At 44.2% G+C, this 27,500-nt stretch overlaps 4 protein-coding genes across 8 annotated transcripts in view; 1 reads left to right on the top strand and 3 right to left on the bottom strand.

Moving 5' to 3' along the window:
* The window catches only part of adam19b (ADAM metallopeptidase domain 19b), a 27,871-nt gene extending 27,731 nt beyond the window's left edge, over positions 1-140 (bottom strand). The window contains 1 exon segment of the mRNA XM_060063134.1: positions 1-140. This exon segment is cut by the window's left edge and continues 892 nt beyond it. The gene's annotated coding sequence lies outside the window, so the exon portion shown is untranslated.
* A 147-nt stretch (positions 141-287) lies between these two features.
* thg1l (tRNA-histidine guanylyltransferase 1-like) lies at positions 288-4,587 on the bottom strand. 5 transcript variants are annotated; one of them, XM_060063126.1, is made up of 7 exons: positions 4,268-4,587; positions 3,998-4,189; positions 3,687-3,863; positions 2,131-2,300; positions 1,396-1,484; positions 871-978; positions 288-725 (listed from the first exon to the last, which is right to left on the bottom strand). In XM_060063126.1, exons 2-7 carry the CDS (start codon positions 4,177-4,179, stop codon positions 561-563), a joined length of 891 nt encoding a protein of 296 aa, XP_059919109.1. In that variant the 5' UTR covers positions 4,180-4,189; positions 4,268-4,587; the 3' UTR covers positions 288-560. The 5 variants fall into 5 exon arrangements, with proteins under 5 accessions (XP_059919109.1, XP_059919110.1, XP_059919108.1 ...); XM_060063127.1 differs by having other exon boundaries at positions 3,998-4,186; XM_060063125.1 differs by having other exon boundaries at positions 4,375-4,587.
* A 78-nt stretch (positions 4,588-4,665) lies between these two features.
* Positions 4,666-8,390, top strand: lsm11 (LSM11, U7 small nuclear RNA associated). Its single transcript, XM_060063121.1, has 4 exons — positions 4,666-5,188; positions 5,275-5,414; positions 5,558-5,641; positions 5,863-8,390. The coding sequence occupies exons 1-4, from the start codon at positions 4,732-4,734 to the stop codon at positions 6,175-6,177; spliced, it is 996 nt and encodes a 331-aa protein (XP_059919104.1). The 5' UTR covers positions 4,666-4,731; the 3' UTR covers positions 6,178-8,390.
* Positions 7,427-25,369, bottom strand: clint1a (clathrin interactor 1a). The gene is made up of 12 exons (XM_060063120.1): positions 25,192-25,369; positions 21,457-21,561; positions 20,136-20,232; positions 19,628-19,736; positions 18,127-18,294; positions 17,422-17,605; positions 15,717-15,936; positions 15,237-15,324; positions 13,688-13,753; positions 12,290-12,570; positions 10,321-10,522; positions 7,427-9,845 (listed from the first exon to the last, which is right to left on the bottom strand). The coding sequence occupies exons 1-12, from the start codon at positions 25,230-25,232 to the stop codon at positions 9,487-9,489; spliced, it is 1,920 nt and encodes a 639-aa protein (XP_059919103.1). The 5' UTR covers positions 25,233-25,369; the 3' UTR covers positions 7,427-9,486.
* Between the last annotated feature and the right edge of the window lie 2,131 nt (positions 25,370-27,500).

Raw genomic sequence — 27,500 nt, 5'->3', positions numbered from 1 at the left:
GTCATTGTGTGTAGTCTACTATGAAGATTAATCCCCAGATGCCATCTGATATTCATAAACACCGCCACGCAGAGTAAAAAACGCATTGCATACTGTAGATATCATGTTTAAGGGGTTTGACAGCTCAAGCCAAGACAGGGGTGGAAATACCCTCTAGATGCCATTCATGGTATCAAATGATTGTGTATTTTCAGATGCGTGGAACTATGAGTGACAGAGTTGTGTTTGTTAAGAGAGATCTGAGCAGATGACACTCACAGATAGCACAGGAAACTCGTACTACCGGATATAAAAAATGAAATGTTAAAAATAAGCCTGGAAATGGCTTATTATAACAAAACCGTTTATTAAATAAATGTCATGGGAAGGATGAACATCATAAATAAAACTAGCGTAACCTCATCATGAAACATTCGCCATTTGATGTTTTGTGAACTTGCCACATTAGGAGATGCAATACATGATTTGCCAAGTCACTTGACTCCGTTAGTCCAGGGGCACATCAAGTCCATCTCGTTTAAAACCCTGGAATCATATTCTCCCACGTCAGGCGGTTGGGTTCAACAGTCGTCTCTTTCCAGAATGTCCGGGTGCTCCTCCCAGAACTGGTCCCCGATGATGTCACAGTGGTGGGGGCACACCCTCTTCCTGCTACGGGTCACCGTTACCTCCTTCTGCTCCTCTTCGTTGGGGAGCTTCACCATTTTGGTCACCGCCTCGTCTCGCTAACAAGATAAGACGACAGGATATGGTGTTTAGAATCACAAAGAAAATAGTCGATTGGGTGTTCGCATTCATTTGACCCAAAATACGAGAACAAATAATCAATGAATCGGCATCTACTGGATGTCAATAGAATCTGGGTCTCACCTTCTCCCAGATCAGGGTGGTCCCTTTTCGGAGCAGCATCGGCTCGTTGTTGTAGTTGATGTCGAAGTCAGAGAACAGGATCTCATTCTTGTCCGCAGCTAATGTTCCCTGCAGCATGATGTTTCAAAAGTTCCTCAACGTGTGCATGGGCACCTGAACGGTGTAATGTGTATCATGCACAGTGGTGGAGAGTGAAGGTTTGTGATTGCAGGTTGGCGTTCATGAGGCTGATGTAATTGGACACGTAACTCAAGGTGGCAGCAGGTTTCGGAGCATCGATGTTAACTTGTGACATCCTGAAGTTATCTTAATCAATTCATTCTGTGAACCTAGCACTTATCTAATGAGTGCCAATAACTTATATTATATAATAATAATAACGAAAATACATGCCTGCACACAGAGACTTTAAAATAACATGTTTGAGGACTTCAAGTTAAAGTTACATTCAGTAACAGAGATGTGAAGGCCTGATAATTATACGGACAAACAAAATGTCACAAACTGAGGTGTTTCCTCTCTCACCTTCAGGCGCTCTTCTGCTTGGATCGTTGTAAGTCCCCCTTTTTGTATCAATGTCCAAAACGATGTGTTATACAAGTTATTTACGTGACCTAGAATAGACAACAGTTCAAGATTTTAGACAAGGAAGCAGTCATTCCATCTGTGATGTACTTTTAGTTGTACAATTAGGATGTCGATTATGTATTAAATTACTGCAATTGTATTTTGCGGTACCAAAACGTATATGTCTACTGTTTCATTTCTTTCGACTTTTATTATATTATCAATTCAACTTTGTTTCAGACACATACAGTAGGTCCACATCAGTAAAAAGAAGAAGAATTGTACAATACAAGGATAGACATAAAAGAGAAATATTGACCAAATCTTTGACATTTCCGAAGCTTAAAGTGGTAACGCAGAATCTTTGCCAGTGTTTCCATAAACACTGAGGGATACCTTATGTCAATAAGTGTATGTCCAGTTAAAGCTATTATGATTGCATTTTTTTTTATAAATTAGCTGACACATACATTTATACATGAAATTCCTCACATATATATGGTATTGTTGTTTCAACCTCTTCTTCCATCAAGGGTAATCCCACATTAGTTTCCTGAACCTGATTGGCTGTCAGACTGATGAGGTAAAAGTAAGGCCCGTCAGTCAACACAGCTGACAAAGCACTTCTTACTTGGATCAACAAGCAGAGATAGTGCCCTTAAAGCTCATTCCTAGGCGATGGCGTATGCTTACAGTCTGCTTGTCTCCAGCTGAGGTAGTCTCTCAGGTTGCGGTTGCTGGGATATAGGACCACTCGTCCGTCGAACCCGGGGGGATAGAGCAGGGGCTGCTCGGCAAAATACTCCTTCCAGTAGAAGACGTACGAAGAGGAGAACTGGGAGGCCACGTGGGTCATCAGTTTACTGTCCAAAATCAAAGAACACACGCATTGTTAGTTTCCTTCACACATTTCCACACCGGGATTAAAGTCTGAGCGAAGGTCAGGCCTAAAAAAAAAAAAAAAGTTTAGTTCCTGTTGGTTGTCAGTTGAGGTCATGGGTAGGTAGGGAATTTATTTTATTTTTTCCAGCGGCAGCGAATGATAGGTATGTTGTTTTCATTTAAAAACGAGAAAATTCGCTCGTCCTTGTACAGAATGAAGAGGTGCTGTACCAAAACGTAATTATAGTTTGCGTAATTATAGTATTTTTATTTATTTTTTAAAGCTCATAAAATAATTTGGGTCGCACATAAATTGACAGGGTCGGTCGGAAACGGGAACCAAACAAATTTCTTTTTTAGGCCTCATGACTTTCACTGCATGTCGTCTTCCAAAACGAGATATCTGTTCTCTTACTTCCGGTAAGTCTCCGGAGCGTTTTCTTTTTTTTCCATTGGCACTTTTGGCCTTACCGAACTGTACAATGCTGTGCTGATTCGTGTTGCAACATCCAGTTTAAACACGCCAAGCCGTACCGCGAGATGGATCTTCTCTGAGGTCGGACCAGAGTGAGCCCGCCACGCCTCGAGGTGGGCTCCAGTGACACCAGCCCAGGGTGCCGTTATAAAAATACAATAAACTGTATGTTCTTCTGTATGAGACACATAAGACAATGCACAAAGAGTATGGCTAGAGTTCTCAACAGCTTGATTCTTTATCGTTTGTTCGTTCCTATATCTATATAAGACTAATTAAAAAGTGTAGTGCAGGTTTAATAGAAGCACGTGGTGATGTTGGTTTGACGATATTCTCTTGCAAAGACCAAATAGCTTGTTGTTTTCGGATTAGTCTGGCTGTAAAGACTGGACATTAGCGAATATTTCACTCTATTCGATAGATCACTGATAACGATATTCAATGCATATTTCTAAAATCAACCACACCGTGTGGCACTCTGGGAAATATCTGTGAAACATTTTCCAATGTGTAAACAGAACTAATGAGTATAATAAATCGTCTCTCTATAAACTATTATACATATTTAACGTCCAATTACTGAGATCATCATTGCGGATATTATTGGGGGTCGCTGTCCGTCTGAAAAAACTCAAGCATATAAAATATGAAATCAATCCGATTTTATGGTAGGCTATAAAAAAAAAAAAAACTGGGTTGTAATGGAAATGCAAATCCCAGCCACACTAGAATGCCACACCATACCGAGCCAGTTCAGGAATCCCTTCCTCTCTCTCCCTACTTAACCCATGTAACTGAAACGGTTGCTTCCTCCGAAGCATGTAACCCTAACCCTATACACAACACACACATAATAATCACCCTGGTCCAGAATACTGTGGATAAATCCTACCTTGCTCTCCTCTTGAACCAGGTGGAGGTTCTCTTGAACACAAAGCTAAACTCGTCACTTTGTCCATAGGCGATGACAACGTCCTCCAGCTCCTCCATGACAGACTGGGCACTGCGTGTCATCAGTCCCAGTGCCCGGTTGTCATTGGGTTTAGCAAAGTTGTGTTTTTCTGAAAACCTGGAACACAGTGCAACATGTATAACAGAAGCATTTCAATGGACATGAAAACACCCTGTAGTAACGAGTTATTTTTTTTTTATTAACCAGTGGTGTCTGTGAATGACGTGTTGAATAGAAATGACTTGGCCTACTTGTGAAAGTTGCGCCCATCTAGACGTACAACAATGTAGCAGTTTCGCAGACAGGTGTCGTCTGTCTCGAACTGGCGGACATACTCGAACTTGCTTTTCGCCATGGCTCTGGAGGAATGGTTCAATGAACGAACCAACGTCTTCATGCATCCACTCAATACCCTCGTATTGAGAATCAGCATTTATAGCCTACTACCAAAGATACAAAGATATAGACTTTCACAAATACATGTAATGTAACACAAGGATATCCTAATAATTGTCGCTCACCTAATAAATGTAGGTTTAAAGCTTATTGAATGACATAGTGGATATATTAGATAGGCGTTTTGTTCATTATGATGATTTTCTAAATATTTTCACAGTACGAAACTCACATGTTGTATACGTTCGTCACAGAAATGCGGCTCGAAATCCCACCTTCCCAGTAACAGAGGTTCCGGAATAACAATTGCCCTGTTAATTTAGTTATCATTAAATACCTCACGTAATACAGAACAATAAAGAAATATAAAATCGTTAACTCGTTTGCTAAATGTATTCATTGAATGTCATATGTGTACAATATTTGAAAATTGTGTAATGCAGAACGCAACATACAGGTCATACATTGTACTATAGCGCCCTTGTGTGGTAAGAATTGGAATTGTAACAGCAACCAATGTGAGCCTGAGCTGACATAAAGGTTAGCCTACCCAGCATGCCCCGCTTGCCCGTGACCAGTTATTCAAAACATGGAGGAAAGGGAAAGAAAAAAAATAAACACCACTGAATATGATGACAGGGAAGAAGCATCGACATCAAATCCAACTACACAACCTACACGTAAAGATGAGTCGCATTTGCGTGGCAAAACGGAAGAGGAGGACAGTGTCAAATTGGACATTTGTTCCGATACTTTTGACCCATTGCTGGCCCTATACTCTCCAACAGTAACTCTTCCGTTCCCAAACATAAAGTGTTTCAACAATGTCTCCGCATACGAAAGCTTTCTGAAAGGTGGCAGAGGGAGGGCCAAGCCCGAGAATGTTGAGAAAAAGCTGCGGAAGGCGATGGAAGGGGTGGTGGATCCTGAGCGCATCAAGAGGCTGAAGGACCTCATGGTGTGTAACGTGCCGAAAGTAGGGGAGACCAGTGCCCCTCCACGGCGGAAACAGAAGACCCACAAAAATGTTGTCTCAAGGATGCAACGTAGGTTTTACTACACCTACCCAATGTTTTAAGATATCACTCTTTGAAACTTGAGTTAGGCTTTGACTTGTAGCTTTTCTTTCTAGTTAACAAGGGGAGCCCATTGGGTGAGCTGTACCGCTGTGTCGAAGAGAGGATACGTGTCAAAGTTCACATCAGGAGCTTCAAGGGGCTCCGTGGATTGTGTTCTGGCTTTGTGGTAGCCTTTGACAAGTTCTGGAACCTGGTACACACACACACACACACACACACACACACACACACACACACACACACACACACACACACACACACACACACACACACACACACACACACACACACAGTTGACCTAACTGGGAGTTGTTTTGCTTTCACTCTTGTCGCCAGGCGATGGTGGACGTAGACGAGACGTACAGAGACCCACTACTTGGAGAAGCCTTGTATCACGAAAAAGCACTGACAATTACACGGGTAGGTAACCCCAATGTCCAACCTAAGCCACGGTGATAAGGAAATGTATATTAATACTATTATCCGTCTGTCATGTATTTAATGCAATCCAAATACCATTGACTGAACTGAGCTTGAATGAATGAATGTAAGGTACAAAATCTGACACTAGTTATACCAGTTTTTCCATTATGTATTTTTCACACTAAAGTGACAGTGACCCACTATGTCTTCCTCCACAGCTCTTTGAGAAGCTCAAACTCCAGGAGAGCTCAGAGGAGACGTCGAGAAAAGGTAAAGGCCAGGGGAAGAGCGTTCAACCCCCCCAACCTGGCCCCGGCGGCGGGTGCAGCACGGACCAGCAGCGGCTATCAAGGCGCACCAGCCGGTTCTCAGAGGCGAAGCCTGGAGCCACGGAGGCAAAGGCCGGTGGTGCTGGGGGCACCAAGGCTCAGGGGAAGGCCCCCCATCCTTACGGCAAGGTCCACACGCGCCACATCAACCAGCTGTTTATACGAGGGGAGAACGTGCTCCTCATCAACCTCCAGCCCCTCTGATATGCCTACCCCCCCTGGGGTTACAGAGCACTGCTGCGGGCTATTGCATGAACTGTTCACATGCGACCTGTAACCGCAGGGTGCATGGTCTGACATGAGGGTCTCGAGGGTTCGGGAAAATAAAGGAATGCCCTACAGACTTGTAATATCATATTGATATAAATTGCTCTGTTGCCCAGGAAGATAATTTTGAAACAGTAATAAATTCAGGATGCTTCTCATAGCCATATCGTGGGTTGTTGTTTGATTGCCATCATATAGGAGACATGTGTATCTAAAAGGGTTTCTAAATCGTGTAATGTTTTTTCACCGGCAGGTGGCAGTGTAAACACAGAAGCCATGTGTGAGGCCATTGTCATCCCAAAAGATGCTTGTCCCTTTATGTTGTCTTTCTCCGCTAGTTTGAACAGGAATGACAGCGCAGTCTCAGCGGACTTCATAAATGCATTATGAATAATTGAGTTTGTGAAGCTAGAGATTGCAGATGGCACTCAGAAGCTGTCATTTGTCTTGACGTCTCAGATTGCCTTTACTCTTTAATGGGCACATTAACCATAAAAGCAGGATTTACTGCAACTCATGGAAGTTGTAAAGATGCAGCTCTTGTTTAAACGCCATGGGCTGCTTTTGGAAGATGAGTTATGAGTCAGAATGGTGTGTCTGTATACATCCCCGTTGTCTATACTGCACCACATGAATTCGATCACATTTATCATGTAATGTATAATTGTGCTGATAAATTGATTGAAATCAGTATTTATTTTTATCTATGTGGATCTTTGGAGAGTGTACATGATATATGCTGGACAAATGGAATTCAGTCTCCAGGATAAAGAGCGATACCCATGCATAACATCCATTAATTTAAGCCATCCATTCATGAATGTCTTATGTAGGTTATAGCTATTGCATTGGTTGGTGACCATGCAAAGCAACCAGGCTGTTACGCGTCACAGTCAAGGACACCTTGGTGCCACTTGAAACAGGAGGTGGCTTCAACAATAAAAAACAACCTCCTTGGATCCAACAATGAACAGTCCAGCTGCTCCACTACATGCTCTACCTGCTGTGTTGTCCATCCATCTAGCTATGCAATCACCACAAATCTTGTTAAACAATACAAACCAAAGACAGCACATTAAAACTTCACACATTTGATTTGTAAAGTGTCAATTCAATGGTTTTATATAGTTATATTTGTAGATAACTAATGAAGGAGAGAAAACAAATAACACAGGCCATTGGCAAATGTCAATCAACTGTTTAATGTCGTTGATATAGGATCATGTGTAAATCAAAATCTGGGAAAAAAAAATGCAAATGCTCTTTTTATCAAAAGGACAGTTCAGGGTGAACCTCTTGCATAAAGTAGTGTTTTCAGTAACTATCCTAATACACAGAAAATCTCCAAACGAATCGAAGTAGAAAACAATTCAAATAAACTTGATTTAAGATGTTGAAAAAAAAAAAGAACTTGATTTTGGTCATTGTTTTTTTCTTGTTTTTAATCAGGCAAATCCTTCAGACGGCTACAATGCTCACTGTGTAGAATGGTCAAGGCTCAGAGTGCAGTCTCCGGGGTCCTTTAGACCATACCACCTTTCCCCCTCTTGGTCAGTGAATTATTTATCTCGTCATTGGATGTACCAGTAATGTCACTCTGCTCACGTCGTCTTGTACCAATCATTCAGCTTCAAAAATCATTTCTATTGCTCGTCAACAGAAGAGGAAGGGGTCGGAAGACAACACAACACAACCAGGCACTTAAAAGAAAAACCTTGAAGAAAAGAGTGAAGCTTTGACTCTTGAACCCGTAGGACGTTAAGGGACGAGTCTCAAGCCGTTGCAGTGGCTGCAGGTCCAGGATCCCTCAGTGTCTGAGTGTGAACACCCCCCCCATTTGACTCAAACAGCAAAACACTGTGCCAACAAATCTGTATCTGTGATGAAAAAAAACAAGAGCATCCTCCTTCCACCTTGCGGATTCAGAAGCAGACGGTAACAAGCATTGAACTCGGAATGATGAACGTCTACGGGGACGTCTCTACAAGTGACAGCGCCTTGGCGATTCCTGTTTGTTTGTATTGTGCGTGTTCTTTAGTACGGAGGTTATAAGCGCTAACCTTATAAGAATGATGGTGAACGTTAAACGCACAATTTTAAAAAAAGGGGAACAGCCAAACTTCATCGACCTCCCGGGACACACAGAGTTAGTGACTTCCAGGTTGCTGGTATGAACGCTAATATTTTCCTGTACACACTAGCAACGCACTTCCCCATGGACACCGCAGCCACGAAGGCTTCTCACTTTGCAAATGAGCAGACTTGTGAGTACACAGGCTGCCCTGCAATAAATACAGAGTTAAATAACCCCTTCATTGAGTCTGTGTGATTCTACTTACGGATTGTCTCAATTACAGATAGCTGATTATATCTCAAAAAGAAGAAGAAAACGATAATTCATAAAAAGGCCACAAAAGGTCTACAGATTGAGGCGCATCATCCAAACCAAACGTCCCTCCCTCTCATTGCTCTCTCAAGGATTGGTAGGCACCAGTCGGGGCCAGAGGGCACCGGAGGACAGCGACTTAATAAAAGTATCCTCTATAAAAGGTGCTTATAGACATCAGGCCTAGTCTCCCACCTGCACCTCCACCACCGACTCCCATCCAAGAACATCATTGCTTAAATTGTAAGGGCACCGCGTGTCTATGTACAGAAGCAAAGGCAAGCGCAGAGAAACGAGAGAGAGAGAGAGAGAGCGAGAGCATATTTGTAAAGCTACATTAGAACTACACGGAAGGAAGCTGATTGGGTTAAACCACACGCACATTCAGTTAAGTTATCAAGAACGCATCTCAGAAAATATATGCTGCTAAATATAAATGATGTTTTTGCTTGTCTGGTGATTTTTAATCTGAGGTTACGAAGCAAACCCCCCCCCCCCCTCCCCCCCAACCCCCAACATTCTCACTGTGACAGGAACCACTTTCAGGCATTCCCCTCCCCGTCGCCGGGGCGGCCTACTCTGCCACTGATCCAGTCCAGGCCGATCAATGGTGCTGACTGATAAAACACACTCACCCACACCTCCATAACAGTATTACTTTGTGTATATGCATTGATAAAAAGACAGATTGCAGGGTCTTAACAATATTGGACTTCCTTTTTTCTTCCCCCCCCCCCCAACTTCCCCATGTACTCTTTGTTTGCAGCTCTTGACATCCTTCACTGTTGGACGGAGATAACGAGAGAAAGAGAGAGACAGAGAGATGATCGTCGCCACTCTTCAGCAATCCGGCTCCATCATCACTTCCCAAAGTTGCCAAAGTCGGCAAAGGCATCCTGTTTGGGCTGCTGTTGGACCATGGAAGAGTTCATCCCCATGCTCATCCCCATGGCGCCGGGCATCCCCATGCCCATCCCAAGCTGTGGTCCTCCCATGTTCATGCCCATACCCATGTTGGCCGGCATGCCCATGGCCATACCCATCCCGGGCTGCGGCCCACCCATGTTCATGCCCATCATGGCCTGGTTAGGAACCATTCCCATGCCACCTCCAGGGTGCATCATCATGGGACTGACCGGCTGCTGGCCTGCGGCTGGTCCCAGGCTCATGGTTCCAAATCCCGGGGAGAGCATGTTGGCTGGTGCTGGGGGCTGGTGCACTGAAACAACAATAACAGCAACGCGTGTTGATTACCATCCAGCTCCAATGGAAGGAGTCGCTGTTTTGTATGCATGCGTGTCCTTTGATTTCACACGTGGCAGGTGTATCGCTGAGGAGCAGGGTGCATTGTTGAGCACAAAGTGGTTTAGATGTGGCCTTCACGAAAAAACAAACTCAGGCAGCCTTCGGCCCGTTACGACCGGCCACGTTTTGAGCGGGCACTGCGCTCTTTAGAACAAATGTACGATTTATATAATTTAACAGTGAATTCAGATAATAGTTATTTATAAGTAGGTAGTTAAGCATCGTGCTCAACGATTCCTACAGATGGTGAGCGGACGTCAGAGATCAGACCCAGTACCTTTCGGTAAGGCATTTGAACACCCTGGCCACCCCACTATCGCGTCCCCTTTGTTCGACATAAAAGAGTTGTGTTGCAAGTGCATGAGCCCATTCGGTCCCCTCCTCCTCACCTTGCTGAAGTGTTTTGAGGCTGGGCTGGTTCGGTTTTGGGGGCTGGGCGCCAGGCCCCAGGAAGTCTAGGCTGATGTTGACGGCGTGGTCCGACCAGGTGGAGGGCAGTGGACCCTTGCCCGCTGCCCCAGCCCCGGACACACCCGGCTGCATCGGCATCATAGACCCATGGCCCATGGCTGCATTCACAGGCTCCAGGTTCTGCGGGAGGGGATGGAAACAACCACACTTTGGTCATGCCCGCAAAAACGCACTAAAAATACAGTTTTGTTTTCCAATGGAAATGTTTTCATATGTATTCTAGCAAGGCCCATTCCTTGCCCACCCACCCACACCCACAAAGAAAGGACCATGACCTCCAGCCTATATGGCTTGGCCCCATCTTCCAAACTCAACTATTCATTACAATATACTACTTGAGGGAACACATTCTATTTATAAATGACTGGATTCAGTCCACATGGATCTGGACTGAATCCAGATACATGTCATAAAGGAGCAGGGAGGGTTTAGGACGCACCAAGCTCAAGAACGCCTCCAGGCAAACTGTCCCACAGGGATCAGACCGGAAACCTTTTGGTTGGGTGTCATTTACCCTAACCACTGGGCTATCCTGCGTCCTATTGGACAATAATAGATGAACACAGACGACCGAATGGCCTCTAAAGCAGGCCATGTCCGTGTCAAAATAAAAGCAATATTTTCTCCAAACTAGGTAGACGACATCCGGACGCCGCTGTCCATTCCAGGGCCTCAGATACGGTTGGAGGGTCTGAACGGGGACTAGGTCTGGGATGAAGCGTGGCAGAAACTGGAGAGAAGGCGGGCGGTGGTCTCCAGAGGCTGAGGAACATCTGCCCGTGCTGCATGACAACCATCCATGAAAGCTGCCCCCACCCCCACCCCCACCCCCACACAGGTCCCAGCTGTACAGTATACGTCTGTCACACCGTAGCAGCAGCCCCGACGGCCAGTATCAATGTTGAGTGTGATAGGGCGTTTAGGCAGCCGAGCACCATTCATCTAGGGGAGGCGCTGTGTGGTGCATTATACATGAGGAGGGGGAAGTGGACTTTGTTGGTGTGCTTGTGAAAGGGGGTCTCCATTTATTTTTGCTGGGCGACCCACATGCACGTGATCGGTCATGCAGGAGACGACCAGTTGACGCATTAGTGTGTAACACACGGCTCCTCGTGTGTCTGTACACGTAAACAAAAACTGGACTAAAGGCCTTCACTGAGATTGATTCATGTCATTCAATTTATATCACCAAAAGACATGAATAACATTGATTTTATTGTTGGATGGATTATTATCATTTAGGAGAGGATTGACAATGCAGTGTGAAACCTCCTCGGGAACGGCCTGCACTACCTTCGCTGTACACCAGAGTGCAGACACATGGCTCCATAGCACTGATGCGTGGTAAGAAAAGCCATATAATGTCCATAGACACTTCAAAAAACAACAACTCTATAACCCCAAACGTGACGGGATTACACAAGCAATTTCCGTAAAAAACAATGAGACACTTAAGTAGGGCTGAACGATATGGGGAAATAATCTAATTGCGATTTCTTTTTACCAATATTGCGATTGCGATTTAATGTGTGATTTTTATAATTTATTAAGTTCCTTATGTTGTGTATTATTCACTAAAAAAGAAATAAATCATTCTTTAGTATGACCAACACAACATTGGAAGCAGTCAACATAAAAAGTGCTCTTTCCTTCAGGCCAGGCTGATGTGTTGAGATTAATTTATATTATAAACTTCTTTATTTAACTATTGTATTGTAAAATAAAAACAAATGAATCGTACTGATTTCCATACCGCGTTCTATTACATCGCGATTTTGATTTGAATTCGATTAATCGTTCAGCCCTACACTTAAGTCCAACTGCGTAGAGTGTGTGTAGCTGAGGCGTGTTTGCGCAGGGTCTCGTCCGTGTGTATGAGCGCAGTACCTGTGCCATGGACGGGGGCCCGCCCATGGTGCTAATGCTCTGCATGCTGCTTATGCTGAAGTTGAGGCTCTGGGAGGAGGCGAGGGTCTGGGTCGACCCCATCAGATCAAACAGGTCGGCCGAGGGGGCGGCGGGGGCCGCGGCCGGGGTGAGGCTGGGGGTCATGCCCCCGAAGAGGTTGTTCCCGCTGGGGCTCACGGCGGGTTGGACCGAGGCGGGCATCTGGCCGCCAGGGAAGGCGTTCCAGTCGCCAAACTCACTGGGGCCGGCGGCTGCAGGGGCTGGCCGGCGAGGTTATAGCATTAAAGCAACAGTGTAAGAACAAGATATCAGTAGGAATACGTTGTTCTGATGCAATGTTGTCCAAATTACACAATGAGAGGCACACTGTTTAATTATATTTTCATCGATTTTCTTGTGGTCCGCACAAGAAAATTTTGCTGGTAGTCGAACTGATGAAGCAAAAGAGACTTGTGTGTAAGCCATCAAGTCAAGAACAGAGCAATGCCTCCATTCCTCCACTTCCACTTGTTTGACAGTAAAGAGTAATGCATTTTCAGGCGTTTCTAGTTTATTTCATCCTCTTTGCTCAGTCTTATTCATGTTTGGTGATTTTGTATACCTTGTGTATTCATTTTGCTGACGCTGTTTGCACATCTCAGGTAAGTACGCCAACGTTTCAAGTCATTCTGTGTGCTCTAGATTTCTTCTCAACCTCAAAGAACTGGTATTACGCACTGTGGGATATAACATTTGTTCTAACAATGCCTTCCCAAATTGAAAATTTGCTCTGGAAAATATTGTGCACCGACATACAATCATGTGTAATTATCTGCCTTGAAAATTATAATGCTGTAGTGACCAATCAAGCTTAATTGCTGCCCATGTGACCACTGAAATTGAGTCATCCTGTGAGGGATATATGATAGAATACTTCCCATCAACATTCAAGACTGGAAAATTTGACCATTTCTCAGCAGGGACTTATCTGTGATCTTGAGTTTAAATTTTCTTCATGGATGACCGTAACTTGGTTTGGATTCGAGAATTATTTAGATACTGGTGACATTTTTTCCTCATCCTCCCAGTTCTAAACCCCATTCTCTGCCTCTCTTTCTCCGTCACCCTCCATTTCTTTCTCTGCATCCCTCTGTCTCACTCCTCCTCTATGGCCGTCGCCCAGTGTCCCTGTCTCCATGTCATCCATAACAGGAGTTGATGTGTGTCTGTTCTTGTTATGCAGAGCAGGTAGCAGGCTCCATATGGCCAGGCTTTCCTCCCACCATCTCCCTGAATATTCTAGCAGGAGGGCAACAGCCGCACACGGGCACACGCCAACATGCGCACGAAAAACATATTGCACGTACACACGCTTAAAAAGCAAAAGTCAGAACTAACCGGGTGCCGAGGACAGGCCGGAAGAGGCGACGGGCGAAGAAAAGTCAGCGAAGCCTCCAATTAGGTCTGTGTTAAGAGACAGAGAACCATGGTGTGAGAAAAGAGAGAAGTAAGCCTCAAAGTAGGCTTGATGTGTAGCTGCTAACAAACTTCTCAGCCGACATTCCTTAGCACGCGCACACACACACAGAGAGAGACAGACAGACAGACAGACAGACAGACAGACAGACAGACAGACAGACAGACAGACAGACAGACAGACAGACAGACAGACAGACAGACAGACAGACAGACAGACAGACAGACAGACAGACAGACAGACAGACAGACAGACAGACAGACAGACAGACAGACAGACAGACAGACAGACAGACAGACAGACAGACAGACAGACAGACAGACAGACAGACAGACAGACAGACAGACAGACAGACAGACAGACAGACAGACAGACAGACAGACAGACAGACAGACAGACAGACAGACAGACAGACAGACAGACAGACAGACAGACAGACAGACAGACAGACAGACAGACAGACAGACAGACAGACAGACAGACAGACAGACAGACAGACAGACAGACAGACAGACAGACAGACAGACAGACAGACAGACAGACAGACAGACAGACAGACAGACAGACAGACAGACAGACAGACAGACAGACAGACAGACAGACAGACAGACAGACAGACAGACAGACAGACAGACAGACAGACAGACAGACAGACAGACAGACAGACAGACAGACAGACAGACAGACAGACAGACAGACAGACAGACAGACAGACAGACAGACAGACAGACAGACAGACAGACAGACAGACAGACAGACAGACAGACAGACAGACAGACAGACAGACAGACAGACAGACAGACAGACAGACAGACAGACAGACAGACAGACAGACAGACAGACAGACAGACAGACAGACAGACAGACAGACAGACAGACAGACAGACAGACAGACAGACAGACAGACAGACAGACAGACAGACAGACAGACAGACAGACAGACAGACAGACAGACAGACAGACAGACAGACAGACAGACAGACAGACAGACAGACAGACAGACAGACAGACAGACAGACAGACAGACAGACAGACAGACAGACAGACAGACAGACAGACAGACAGACAGACAGACAGACAGACAGAGAGAGAGAGAGAGAGAGAGAGAGAGAGAGAGAGAGAGAGAGAGAGAGAGAGAGAGAGAGAGACAGACAGACAGACAGACAGACAGAGAGACAGAGAGAGACAGAGAGAGACAGAGAGAGACAGAGACAGAGACAGAGACAGAGACAGAGAGAGAGACAGAGAGAGAGAGAGAGAGAGAGAGAGAGAGACTACTGAATGCCCACCCCCCCCCCGACCCCTTTCTCTCTACGTTCAGAGGGGCACTGCCACGGAAACATCTGGTGCACTTAGCTCCTGTATAACTCCCTCCCCCGCTAGCTGTCCCCAAAGCGCCCGTCTGCTGGCGTCGACACGCAGCGACAACAGTAACAGCGGCCTGCGGGAGGGGAAGGGCCCGGGTTTCACCTGAGGCAGGCGTCTGGCTGGGGCCACTCTCCACCATCAGCAGGTCAGCCAGGCCAGTGCTGGCAGGCTGAGGGGGGGCTGGTTGGGACTGAAACACAACAATAGAAGGAGGGAGGTGGGGGTTAAACTTGGAGGGGAAACGTTGACCCAACAGAGACAGGATTCCCACACCTTGGCAAAGATCACATTAGAAAGCTATCCATTCTCTGAGAGTCTCTCTTTGTCTTTTTACATCCGTGATATCATCCGTATTTCGAGGCTTGTTTTTCGAATAATAATTCAGCATAAGCATAAGACAGCATGTTTAATCAGAGCAGCCTGATAATAAAAAAAGTCTATACTACAATCAATTTCTTGCTTTTAATTTCCTTTTAGAATTTTTTTTTAAGAAATATTCGGACATGACCTAATGGACCTTCTGACATTCACTCTGTAGGCTGGGAGCCTCGCAACCATGGACACATGGTTGCGACACACTACCTGTTTTGGGGTGACCTCTGGGCTGTTGTCCCCCACGTAGTTGGCGGCAGCACCCAAGTCTACTTTTTTGGTCGGCACGCCGCCCCTCTTTCGCGTTGCCGTGGTTTCTGTTGCCTGGACGATGTGGACGCTCTTGGTGGTGACGGTCTCCTCATCGTCTTTGAACTCTCTGCCGGACTGGCCGTTTTGGGCCTGTCTATTCCTCTCCTCCTCGTGCTCACTGTGGACGGTCCAGGTAGCAGGATGGTCACGTGATGTGTGGAGATTGAAAGGGGGTCAACCAAACATGTAAGCTCTTTCAATGTTCTACATACAGGATGTTTTTTCCACCGTATCCTGCCTTTGAAACAAAACTGTGTCAAAGCAGGTTTGTTTGTCGGTTAAATCTCAAGAGAGCTCTTTCTAACATCTTAGAGAAAGCTGCTCTCAAAGAACTCACAATCCAAAAGAGATCACCACACTAAAAACCTATTTATCAATTAAGAAACAAGACCATACCCATGTTATTTGTATTGTTGTCTTCGTGATTTGATTTCAATTCTTTGTGCAACGATAAGTAAAAAAAAATAACAATCATGGATTCTGTGTCTCAAAGATAAAGGCAAGAGACGTATAAATAGATACCAGTGTTTGTTGCTAGGTGCATATATGGTGAAATATGACCGTCGCTGCTGTTTATTATTTTTTAATTTTTATTTAATTATTATTTCGATCTAAGAGGAGATCGAAAGAGCTTCGACTTATCTCTTTAAAAAAAGAAAGTTAAATTATTTTGCGCTACCGACGCTTCATATCCAGATCAATTCACACACTTGTGAGCAAAGCATAATAAACGGGTTTGCGGTTTATTATGCGGTTCAATAATAAGTTTGCGGTTCAATAGATCACCAGTGAAACATCATTGCGACACAATTGGCACCTCTAGCTAAATGTAGTAACCTATAGAACCAGGTACAACATTGTTTTCATCCAAACGAGCCGTCTTTAGCGAACGGGGAATTGCATTGGCTTCTTTCAGCCACGAGCTCAGGGACCGTCTGCAAAGTGCAAAACTGAAAACGACCACAATGGCAAAATTTCAATAGCGTCACCATTTTTTAATCTAGAGCCCCAAAACTTGTTCCATAGAGGAATGGCCTGTTTATAGTCATACTACAACCTTTAGTTTTGAAAAAATATCTTCTTTTTTTTGAGGATTTTTTTATTTAGCAACAATTTCAATAGCGTCGCCATTATTGACTCTAGAGCCCCAAAACTCCTTCCATGAGAGGCATAGCCTCTTTATGGTCCTACCACAACCTTTGTGATGGGGAGAGGGGAGGGAGTGGGAAGATGCATGGGTTGGAGGCACAGACCTTTTCGATTGTTGTGGTATTTGTGTTTTGATTTGACTGTATAGGGTGGTAGTTGATATAATATATTTTTTGTAAATAATTGTTTTAAAGATTATACTTGTAATATGTTCAATATATCCCCTGTTCATTACTGTGGACAAATCTACTGTATGTACTTAGGCCTCAAGAGCCCTTCGGATGCCAGTAGACACATAGAAACCTCCCGGGAAGGGCACGCTTTGCGAGCACAAACAATAAAATTGCAAGCGGAAAAAAAACATTTCACCTCCGCTGCTGAAACTCCAACCTAGGGGAAACACTGGATACATGCATGTATGTTTGCATGAATGCATGCACACCAGGACACGAACCTGAACCTGTCTGGGGAGGAGTCGCGCTCCTTGTTGCGGATCTTGTTGATGGTGTCGTCGATGGTGCTGCCGATCTTGTCGCTGATCTCGCTGAGCTTCTCGCTGAAGGGGAACTGGCCCCGGTTCTTGTCCCACTCATCGTCCCACTTACCCCGGCCTTCGCTCGAGTCATACCTGTCCCCCGCTGGAGGGGGAGAGGGGAGAGAGAGAAGGAGGGAGGAGAAACGTGAGAACATTACATTTAGGGGATTTTGCTGATGCTTTTATCCAAGGCTACCGTTCATGCACACATTCGCACACCGACAGCAGAGTCAACCACTCGTCAGGAGCAGTCGAAGTTGAGGCGTCTGGCTTGGATCAAACTAGCGACCGTCCGTTTACAAGTCAAAAGAAAGAAGGGTTAAAAGGGTCAGAAACCAGGGAGGACGGATGATGGGTTTGTACAGGTGGGGGACGCCCTAGTAGGTCCGAATTGGCACTGAGCAATCAAGTGCGTCATGGAAATGTCAATGTCGTTCATTAGGATCTTCTCAACAATACCGTATGCTTAATGACATTTTTTCTACATTTATTTTGACAAGAAGATATGCCATTAAAAAGTTTTGGGGACAGAGCAGGTATACAGTGTTCTCCCAGCAGAATATAAAGGTAAACATTGACATTTGGAAGTGAACGAGCTGGTAGGGCCACAGTGAGAGGACTTACAGTAGCCCTTGTACCCTCCCATGCTGTCCGACGACACGCCAATGTATTTGTCCTTGGTCTTCTTCGCCTTCTTTCGTTCCTCCCTGAGCCGTTCGTCGTCCTGCACCAACTCCACCATGTCCTTCACCTTCTGACGCACGTTCACCCCTTGGTCCTTGCCATTCTCATCTAGGGAACGGCAAGAGTTAGGCCCAATCCCATTTCTACCCCTTAGCCTTCCCCCTCCCCCATGTTTTGAAGGGGCAAGGGGAAGGGGTAGAAATGGGATTGGGCCTTAATATCTAGTGTGTGTGTGTGTGTGTGTGTGTGTGTGTGTGTGTGTGTGTGTGTGTGTGTGTGTGTGTGTGTGTGTGTGTGTGTGTGTGTGTGTGTGTGTGTGTGTGTGTGTGTGTGTGTGTGTGTGTGTGTGTATTGATCCTTGAGGATTTATTTTGGGTCAGCGGCTGTACTTCGAGGACACCGAAATTGGTGTTATTGATATTATCCGTGGTTGGAATGTTATGGCCGCCTGCTCAATTCTAGTAACATCCCTTCAATGCAATACTAAAAAAAAAAAAACACACCTCGGCTCAACTGATGGATTGAGGAGGGGATGAAGGCTGCTTTGGGGTTCAAGAGTTTGAAGGCTTAAACAGTGCTTAGTGCCTTTGTCCATTAATTAAAGCTCACAACACATAAATTGTTCTTGCTCTTGATAACACTATAACAGAATAGAGATAGACCCCTTTCTAACACCTCCAACACAATATTTAGTATGAATCCAAAGAAGTTGGATACACACAGATTTGGATACAAGAACACAAGATGTACCCCACTAAAGCCAGGAAGGACATGTGGGTGACACAGCAAAAGTACCGGGCAGCGGCAATAATAATTAAAAACATATACGATTAATCTTACAAAGAATATTTTATGCATGCACAATTCCTATAGAAAATAGCAATTGAACCAGCAAAGACACAAAGACACACACACACACACACTAGGGCTTTGACTCCGAACTTCGTTATTGGAATATCCAAAAATAAATCAAAATTCAAACGAATATTAGGCAGCCCTTAATATTCAAACCTGTTATGGGCAGGACAAGAGGGAGGTACGTCGGAGAACCCGACAAAATCTATTCATAATATTGTAATGACCACGGAAGAGGCAGTGAATGAAGTATTGTAAGACGATTTATTAGAAACCTAATAAACCGTAACCATAGCAACGCTGGTAAACAAACCTCACGAAGCCCAATCCAGGTCTTACTGAAGGCATTTAATGGTCAAATATATCATTAATAGATATTTGAATATATTTGAATATTAATAAACAAACAAACTTCGAATGATTTTTGGGCAAAAGTCAAAGCCCACACACACACACACACACACACACACACACACACACACACACACACACACACACACACACACACACACACACACACACACACACACACACACACACACACACACACACACACACACACACACACACACACACAAATACTTGCCTACAAAGTGGTAGCTCTCCAAGGACCTGAGGTCGTACAGATGCTCCCTACTGCTGGTGACAACCCTCTCTGAGCCGTTACGGATGAGATGTGCAAGCAGCAGCAGGGACTGATGGAGGAGAAGCATGAGTGGTTAGAGTGAACACCCCAGACCATGGGCCTAGCAGTGCATCGTGAAGGCTCTTGTAGATTGGCGCCCTTGCACCTTTAAGTCACCTAAGGTACAAGTAAAGTATCGCTCCTTTTTCCTCCGAAAGACATGTGATGCAATACAAAAGTACTTCCCTCCTCGATTTGGATAACGAATGCGTTGAAAAAACATATCTGAATAAGATAGTACAGCATAGCCAAGGGCGGTGACGTGCCATTCCAATGTTTTGTGGACACCACTGTTTTCACGGCGGCAGCGGGGCGAGCCGTTTAGACACAACGATCAAAGGGACTGTGGTGAGAGAGAGCCTATGGGGGCGGGCCCTGACATGAAGAGCCACACTGTGGGGAAACCAACCTTGTAGACTCTCCTCCAGTTCTTCTTGTTGTCCCTCAGCATGCGGGCCCAAAGCATGTTCATGACCTCTGGAAACTGTTCGTACATGAAGGTGGCCCTGCGGGACGCACGGCCACAACAGCCCTGGTTAGAGCTCACACAAAGTCCAACGTTTGTTGAGACATTCCGAGCCTTGAACTGTGTTCATGCTTTCGCGAGTGGTGATAAAAAAGGTTTGATTCAATGAGAACCATTAGTAGTCACCATAAGTAGGAGGGTTTCAAGTCCACATATTTAGAGCAAATGGCTAGAGCGGGGTTTTCTTTGCGAAGGTTCGGTAGTGAATCATTTCCTAGGTGGCTTCTTATGTGGTGATGTATATGCAACTTCGGTTTGAAGTCGCTCTCATTAAAATGCTCATAGAAGCGATTTCACCACAGGAAAACACGGTTTCCTGAATACTAGTGATAGCAGGAAATATACTGCGTAATCATTTACTTTTTCTGAATCCTTAATCATGTCTAAAGAGGACCGTGAACATTTGCTGGCATGTCTTTGTGAGGTGGTCTCACCAATGACGAGTATCTTAAACATCAGTCGTTCAATGAATCGCATTGTAACCCGTCAGGTCAGGCTGCTTTTTTTTTTACTGCTTCACCTTCACCATGATGTTTGATTCATGTAAAGTCTTCCTTATGTATATTCTTCAGCAGTAAACCGTAATTATGTTTGTACAAGTAAGGCCATATAAACAAAGGGCTTTGCAACAAGACCACCACAAATGATCAGTAGCAACCATATGCAGAAAAAAGTAGGCTAAATAATGTCTCATCCTTACCTCACACTAAGTCTTGTTAAGTACTAACTGTGCATTATCAATAAGCTACATAATAATATAAATATGCTCTGAAGGGGAGCGCTATCGATGAGCTAAGTTGAGTGAGAAATGTCTCATAATATTACGGATTGTGGGGGGAAGGATCGTGTTGTGGCAATGGTGTTCGACTGCCTAACAAAATAACAACACAAGGCCTTTAAAATAAATGTTTACAAAGTGCTAACGTTCACAATTAAAACGCATGGCAGGGAAACAAGGGGAGGGAGGGATGGCCATCAATGAACAATCACTAAGTGCTCCTCAATGCCATGCATCTCAATTAACTACAAGTCACCTTGGCTAAAAGCGTCAATAACTAAAAAGTAGACGATTGTTTTGGGTGAGAGACGGAGCTTTGGGCTCAAAGCAGGGGGATATCCCAGTGAGAACGGTGATAGTGCGCAGAGGCGCACATCGAGGAACACGGAGAACCACAAGAGAGGAAGAGAGAAGCAGAGTGCCCACCTGGAGATATCTGCCATCAGCTGACCCGACGGTCCCCAGGGGTCATCGTTGGTGGCTTCCCGCACCTTGGACTCCACCTCCGAGTAGTTCATCACAACGTTAGTTCTGCGCAGAGGAGAAAGGCCCCTTGGTTTTCATTATCAATAAACACAACAAACATGGCGGAGCTTGTGTAGGGGATCCTACATAGTCATCGAAGCCTAAAGAAAAAGGTAAGCATCCGACAATGGGGCATTCAAACTGGATGAAAGGTTATATCTTTTCAGCCACACCCAGCTGTGCAGCTGCACCTAGTGGGTAGGCTAAAGGACAATAGAACCCGGCCAGTGTGTGTGTGTGTGTACTGTCTACGTGTGCTTGTATTATTTTTGGCCCACCTTAAGACCAGCTCTGTTGGTCGGAGTGTTCCATCTGTGCTAACCTATTTGTTTCCTTTCGCGCAGTAGGTCAACTAACCAGATTAGAACAGCTGAATAAAAGGATACACATTTCGTTCCGCAGTCTTCTTAAAAATGCTAATCTACATCATTACGCTCCATAGAGAAAACCCAAACAAAACAAAAACAGCGATAAAAGTTGGCTAAACAGGGCTTAACAAGGCTTGGTCACTTCACAGGCAGATTATAAAACATTGCCAAATGACAACATAACAAACTATGGTAAAACAACATTAACATATCAAGAACTCGGGATGCAAAAGCATACATTTCTTTAAATCAATTTCCAAATGATGATTATGATTGATAAGCCAAAGCTAAAACCAAATCTTGAGAAAATTAGATCTATACCTAAAACATAATATGCCAATTTCACGGAATGGATGTTTTTTCTTTAAATTGCCGTCATTACAGATGCAGTAAATAACAGCCCTATCCATTTCCAATGCACTGTGTAGCAGAAACCTGTGTGCTCGGCAGAACCAGGAGAGGCCTGTTGCCGCCTGGTTCAGGTCACTCACTACTGCCACATCAGCGGCAGCAGACGCAGGGCCTCAAGGCAAAGCCCTGCTGGGTTGTCTCAGGAACCCAGCCCCTATTTGGCTCTTTGTGGTACTGCCAAATCCCAGCAATTTCCCAAACTGGTTATGCATATAACCAAGTACCGTTAAAATGTGGTATGCGAGATATTACATAAATATTAGAGCAAGAAGAGAGGGGGGGGGGGGGAGAGATTACAGCCTTGAGTTTTGACAATGTAAACATTTTCATTGGAAAACAACATTAGTGCTTATTGCTTAATGTGCAGAGTTTTGCTGAGAAGCCATTAAGTTACCATCATCACCACTGTTAGCTTAATAGTTTATCATTAACCATATGCTGCAATGATCTTCCTCAGAATTCCATGACTTCTATCAATGTTGATTCACCTCATTTTACTCAATTGATTTATTATCTATTGATCAGGCTTTAAAGCAAGTGATGCATTGAAACCAATACACTATACTATTACAATTGATTCAGCACTGGCTCATGAGTCATACAGATCATATGTATGAGGCAGTGCTGATTCAATTGTTATAATATAGGCAAATGCGGTTCTGTGTGCAGGTGTACTGCAGTTTAACCTTTTGCCCTAACCAAACTGTACAAAATGATGGAGGCCCCCTATACACAACCATTTGTTCCCAAAAAATACTCTTCACAACTTCCCAGAAAACATCATTATGTGTTGTTAGTCTCTCCACTGACCAATCCATTGCCTGGGTCAAACACAGCTGACAAGAGTTAATCATCTGTGCTTGTGTACTATTGTTTGGCGTGTTCACACACAAGCAAAAAAAGTCCTACCACATAGAGATGGTAAACGCTTGGCAATACTTTTTATAACGACAACCACGTTTATATTTTAAAAGATATCAATATACATGAATATATTTTATGACCACTAGCGCCATTTAAACTGTACATTTGAATGTATCTCCACAAGCCTGAAATAACGAAACAGATGATTGAATTTAGATCATGTCAACATAGTTAGCAAGGATTAGGATTAGAGCATCATCTCCTAACAGTGGCAGTCACAGGTCATAGATATTCACTTTATCAAATGGAAGCCCTCCTTTTCCAACAGTCACTACAAACAGATTTTTTTCTGTTTAAGTTCAATCAAGGGCCGGCTGAGAAGTTGTAGGCCGTATGAAAGTATGAAACAAAAACCTGTTCAAAAATGTATGTCCCAAGAGTATTTCAGGGGACCATGGCATGCCCTTTATTTAAGCTGGAATAAATAAATAGTTGATGTGAATGAACCAGGAAGTTGGTGAGTGGTGGCAATTATTTGTCACACAAACTAAAAAACGACTTCTGTGGTCTATTAAAGTGGATAATCGTTGGTTCAAACAGGAAGCTGATGTGACAAATTTCACTTCCTGCTCTCTTTACAGTCTTTTTCTCCTATATCTGTTTGAGCCTCTCCCACCCACACCTGTAATCCCTGCTAAAGTCAGTTCAAGCGTTGCACAGGAGGGAGTTCAAGTGTTTTGAAGAGGAATGCGTTTGAGATCCTACTGGGAACCTGCAAAACCAGTTATTCTATTCCACTTTGTGGGGGGAGTTGTTGTGTAATAGCATCAGCACAGTAGAGAAGTCCATCTTAGCTGTAACTTGCCATGGACAAGTTGATAAAATAGACTCGGACTGAATAACACACTACACATGGTTTAAGGCGTGACCAGAGATAAGCACCAGTTTTTAGCCATTTTTTATCAATCATTAGTTTGCAGTTTGTGACCATGAAGCCTGTTTGCCACGATAATAGTATGCTCATATTAAGCAAATCATAGGCAAAGCCATACAGTGAAGTACAGTAGGCTTTGAATGGTCATGGATCTGTTGTCTCTCCATGTAGCATAATATTTGTGTATAAAATAACACATTTCTTGCATAATCAGAAATTGTTTAAGGCATCACTAACGGCAGTATGCAGCTCTTGGTTAATGTTTGCCCTATATTGGCGCCCACTTGTTGTCCTGCATGCTTTGCCATTATTTACAATGATAGCTGAACAGGTTAATCTGGTTATGACTTATATTATATTTGCCTTAATGTATGTGCCTACTCTTACTTGCCTACAACCAGGGCTCACTATATATTTTCTCCTGGTGCCTCATATGATGTCGAGCTCTTTATGTAAGCCCATACGTATTCCATGTCTATATACATATCTGACAAACATCGATTCCATGACCTCATACGTGTTGTGGACCGGGGACGATACAGCTGTTCAATTGGTGCTAGTGACAAGAGTCATGGCAATCACAACACGATGAGAATGTATAGATGACTCGTAAAGTGAGAACCAACTAAACTCAACTGATTGTTTTTCGTGTTGGTTATGATAATACATTCCGTGAGATGACTGTTCAGCTCTGGAGGAGCTGTCAAACTAGCCTAGCTGGCTAGCACAGACAGCTCACGAGCAAGGGAGCTAACTAATTAGCTTAGCAGCCGAGTGAGTTAGCGCTTACAGTTTAGAACAAACACACGTCCACAAAGTGTCAACAGAATGTAAAACGCCACTAGTACTCAACGCATAAAGATTGAGTTGTTGAATAAGACACGTAGAAACAAGACACAATGCGGGGATAAATCAATAAGGACAGCTAGCTTGCACAACACGGGCTACCTAGTTAAGTTAATACTATGGAGTGACGTCAAAGTTTTGGGTACGTGTCCCTCTCAAACAGGTGAAGGCGAAACTGATGAAATTAAAGAAAAACCAGGATGAGATACTTACGCTTTATCAACAAACTCCCTGACTTTCCACATATTCAGCATCTTGACTCCAGTTAATAGGGGCTTTCCACCTCAGCAACCCTTATCCCTGACTAACACCGAGAACAAACCTTGAACTCTGGAAAGTAAACTCTCCTTACGACTCACTCGCTCTCTCAAGACCGGGAGCGCGCACGCACGGAGCACGTACAGGTTACTACGGGAAACGCTTTCAACGTCATCGTCGATCAAGACAAAAAGAAAACGTAACGTAACGTCACGTCGTGTCGTAATTTGAAACGTTACTATTATCGGACGGATCCCTTCTCGTTGTAGAATGATACAAATACAACGTATTATGAACTAGAAAGGGGAATTAGTTTGTGGAAATAAAGCATTAGCCTACTCATATTTACTGTTATGGCCTGCCCTAGTATGTTTTAGTATTTTCCTATTATATTGAGTGAAACAATTGTAACGAATACACTTTACCCCGAGATCAGTAAAATAATGTTAATTAGAGTATGGAGACATGGAGTAACTAGTCTGTGGTATTGGATTCAGCTGTTCCAATATAGTCCTTAACCCTTTAGATTTGATGGAGGATAATGTTTGAATATTGTTTGTCGCCTCATATGAAATGCGTTATTTTCCCCCCATAAATCGATGTCTACGGTGTATTCCCCAGGTCACCGTCCTTGGCTCTCATTTGGTATTCAGGCATGCTACAGTGACCCTGTGATGTTGTGTGACAGGCTAGGCACATCGCTGGCTGTTCGTGTCAACCCGGATCAATCACCCCCTCTTCTGGACGGACAACGTCATCAACACGTAGAAAGGTCACAATGTCTACTCAAGCCAGTCCAGATATGATGACGAGATAATGCTAGCCACGATTGCAAATCAACTTCTCAATCCACCAGCCTTCCATACAGTTGTGCAGTAATGACAGTCTAACTTATAGGACTTTTGCAAAAACAAACAAAAAAACCCTGTTAAAAGAGGGTTTGGGCTACCTTGATTTCCTTTTTTTTTTTATCATTCTTGTGTTTCCAAGATGGCATAATTAAAAGTATTTGTCATGTTGAATTGATATCAGAAAAGGGAAACTATGCTGTGTGTTGCCCTATATCAGACACAATCTCCATTCTCTATGATACGTGTAAATATGACCAATTCCTTGGGATTTTAGAAGGGAGCCGGAAGACGAGCACAATAGCCAAATACATCCCATTCGAGAAAAAAACAACAACAAGAAACAGCACTTAACGGCCCAGAATGCACTGCACCCAAGGGAACAACATCAATTACTGTTACATGTCCGAAGACGAGAACTCTGGGAGAAGTGATTGCTAAGATGGAAATGGCTGTTTGTGTACGTGTGCGTGTGTGTGTGTGTGTGTGTGTGTGTGTGTGTGTGTGTGTGTGTGTGTGTGTGTGTGTGTGTGTGTGTGTGTGTGTGTGTGTGTGTGTGTGTGTGTGTGTGTGACTGTGTGGGTGTATATGCGTTTGCTCGGGGTGGTCCATGTATGTGTGTGTGGGGGGTGTGTGTGTGTTTGTGTGTGTGTGTGTGTGTGTGTGTGTGTGTGTGTGTGTGTGTGTGTGTGTGTGTGTGTGTGTGTGTGTGTGTGTGTGTGTGTGTTTTTGAGCAAATGAGTGAGTGAGTGTGTGAGTGGGCTGGCAGTGGATGGATAGAAAAGCACTCAGTAAAAAGATATTTCAGAAACGCTTTGCCTCAGTGACGTTGACGCATGCTGTTGATTGACAAGCACTCCTCAACAGAAACCAGCTATCAGCCTATCTGCCACGCATTAAGAACTGCAGCGGCCCAGGGGGTGGGGCCTAAGTGGGAAATGATGTTACTCAAGACACTCTCTGTCAACAATGTGTGTGTGAGTGAGTGTGTGTGGTTTGTGTGTGTGTGTGTGTGTGTGTGTGTGTGTGTGTGTGTGTGTGTGTGTGTGTGTGTAAATGCTGAGGATGGGATTCAGCCAAAGGTTTGATTGTCATCCTCTCTGTCCTTAGGACAGGGTACTCTGCAGTCCTGCAGTGCTTTATAGAGTGAGTCAATTTTTGCATGCAGTTGTGTATTTGTGTGATTTGTACATGCGTGCAATCAGGCTCATGTTTGCCTCTGTGTGTGTGTGTGTGTGTGTGTGTGTGTGTGTGTGTGTGTGTGTGTGTGTGTGTGTGTGTGTGTGTGTGTGTGTTTTAAAATGTCAAACATTTGAGGACTCTTTGGTAATCATTGACTGTTGGCATATTGTCTTTAAAGATATCCAGATGTCAACGTTTTATTTGCTTTTCTTTATTCTGTTCATTTCATCTTTA

Source organism: Gadus macrocephalus, chromosome 10, assembly GCF_031168955.1.
Source record: "Gadus macrocephalus chromosome 10, ASM3116895v1".
In the NCBI taxonomy this organism is placed as follows: Eukaryota; Metazoa; Chordata; class Actinopteri; order Gadiformes; family Gadidae; genus Gadus; species Gadus macrocephalus.
Note: the sequence above shows the minus strand (reverse complement) of the source record. Positions and strands in the feature narration are given on the sequence as shown.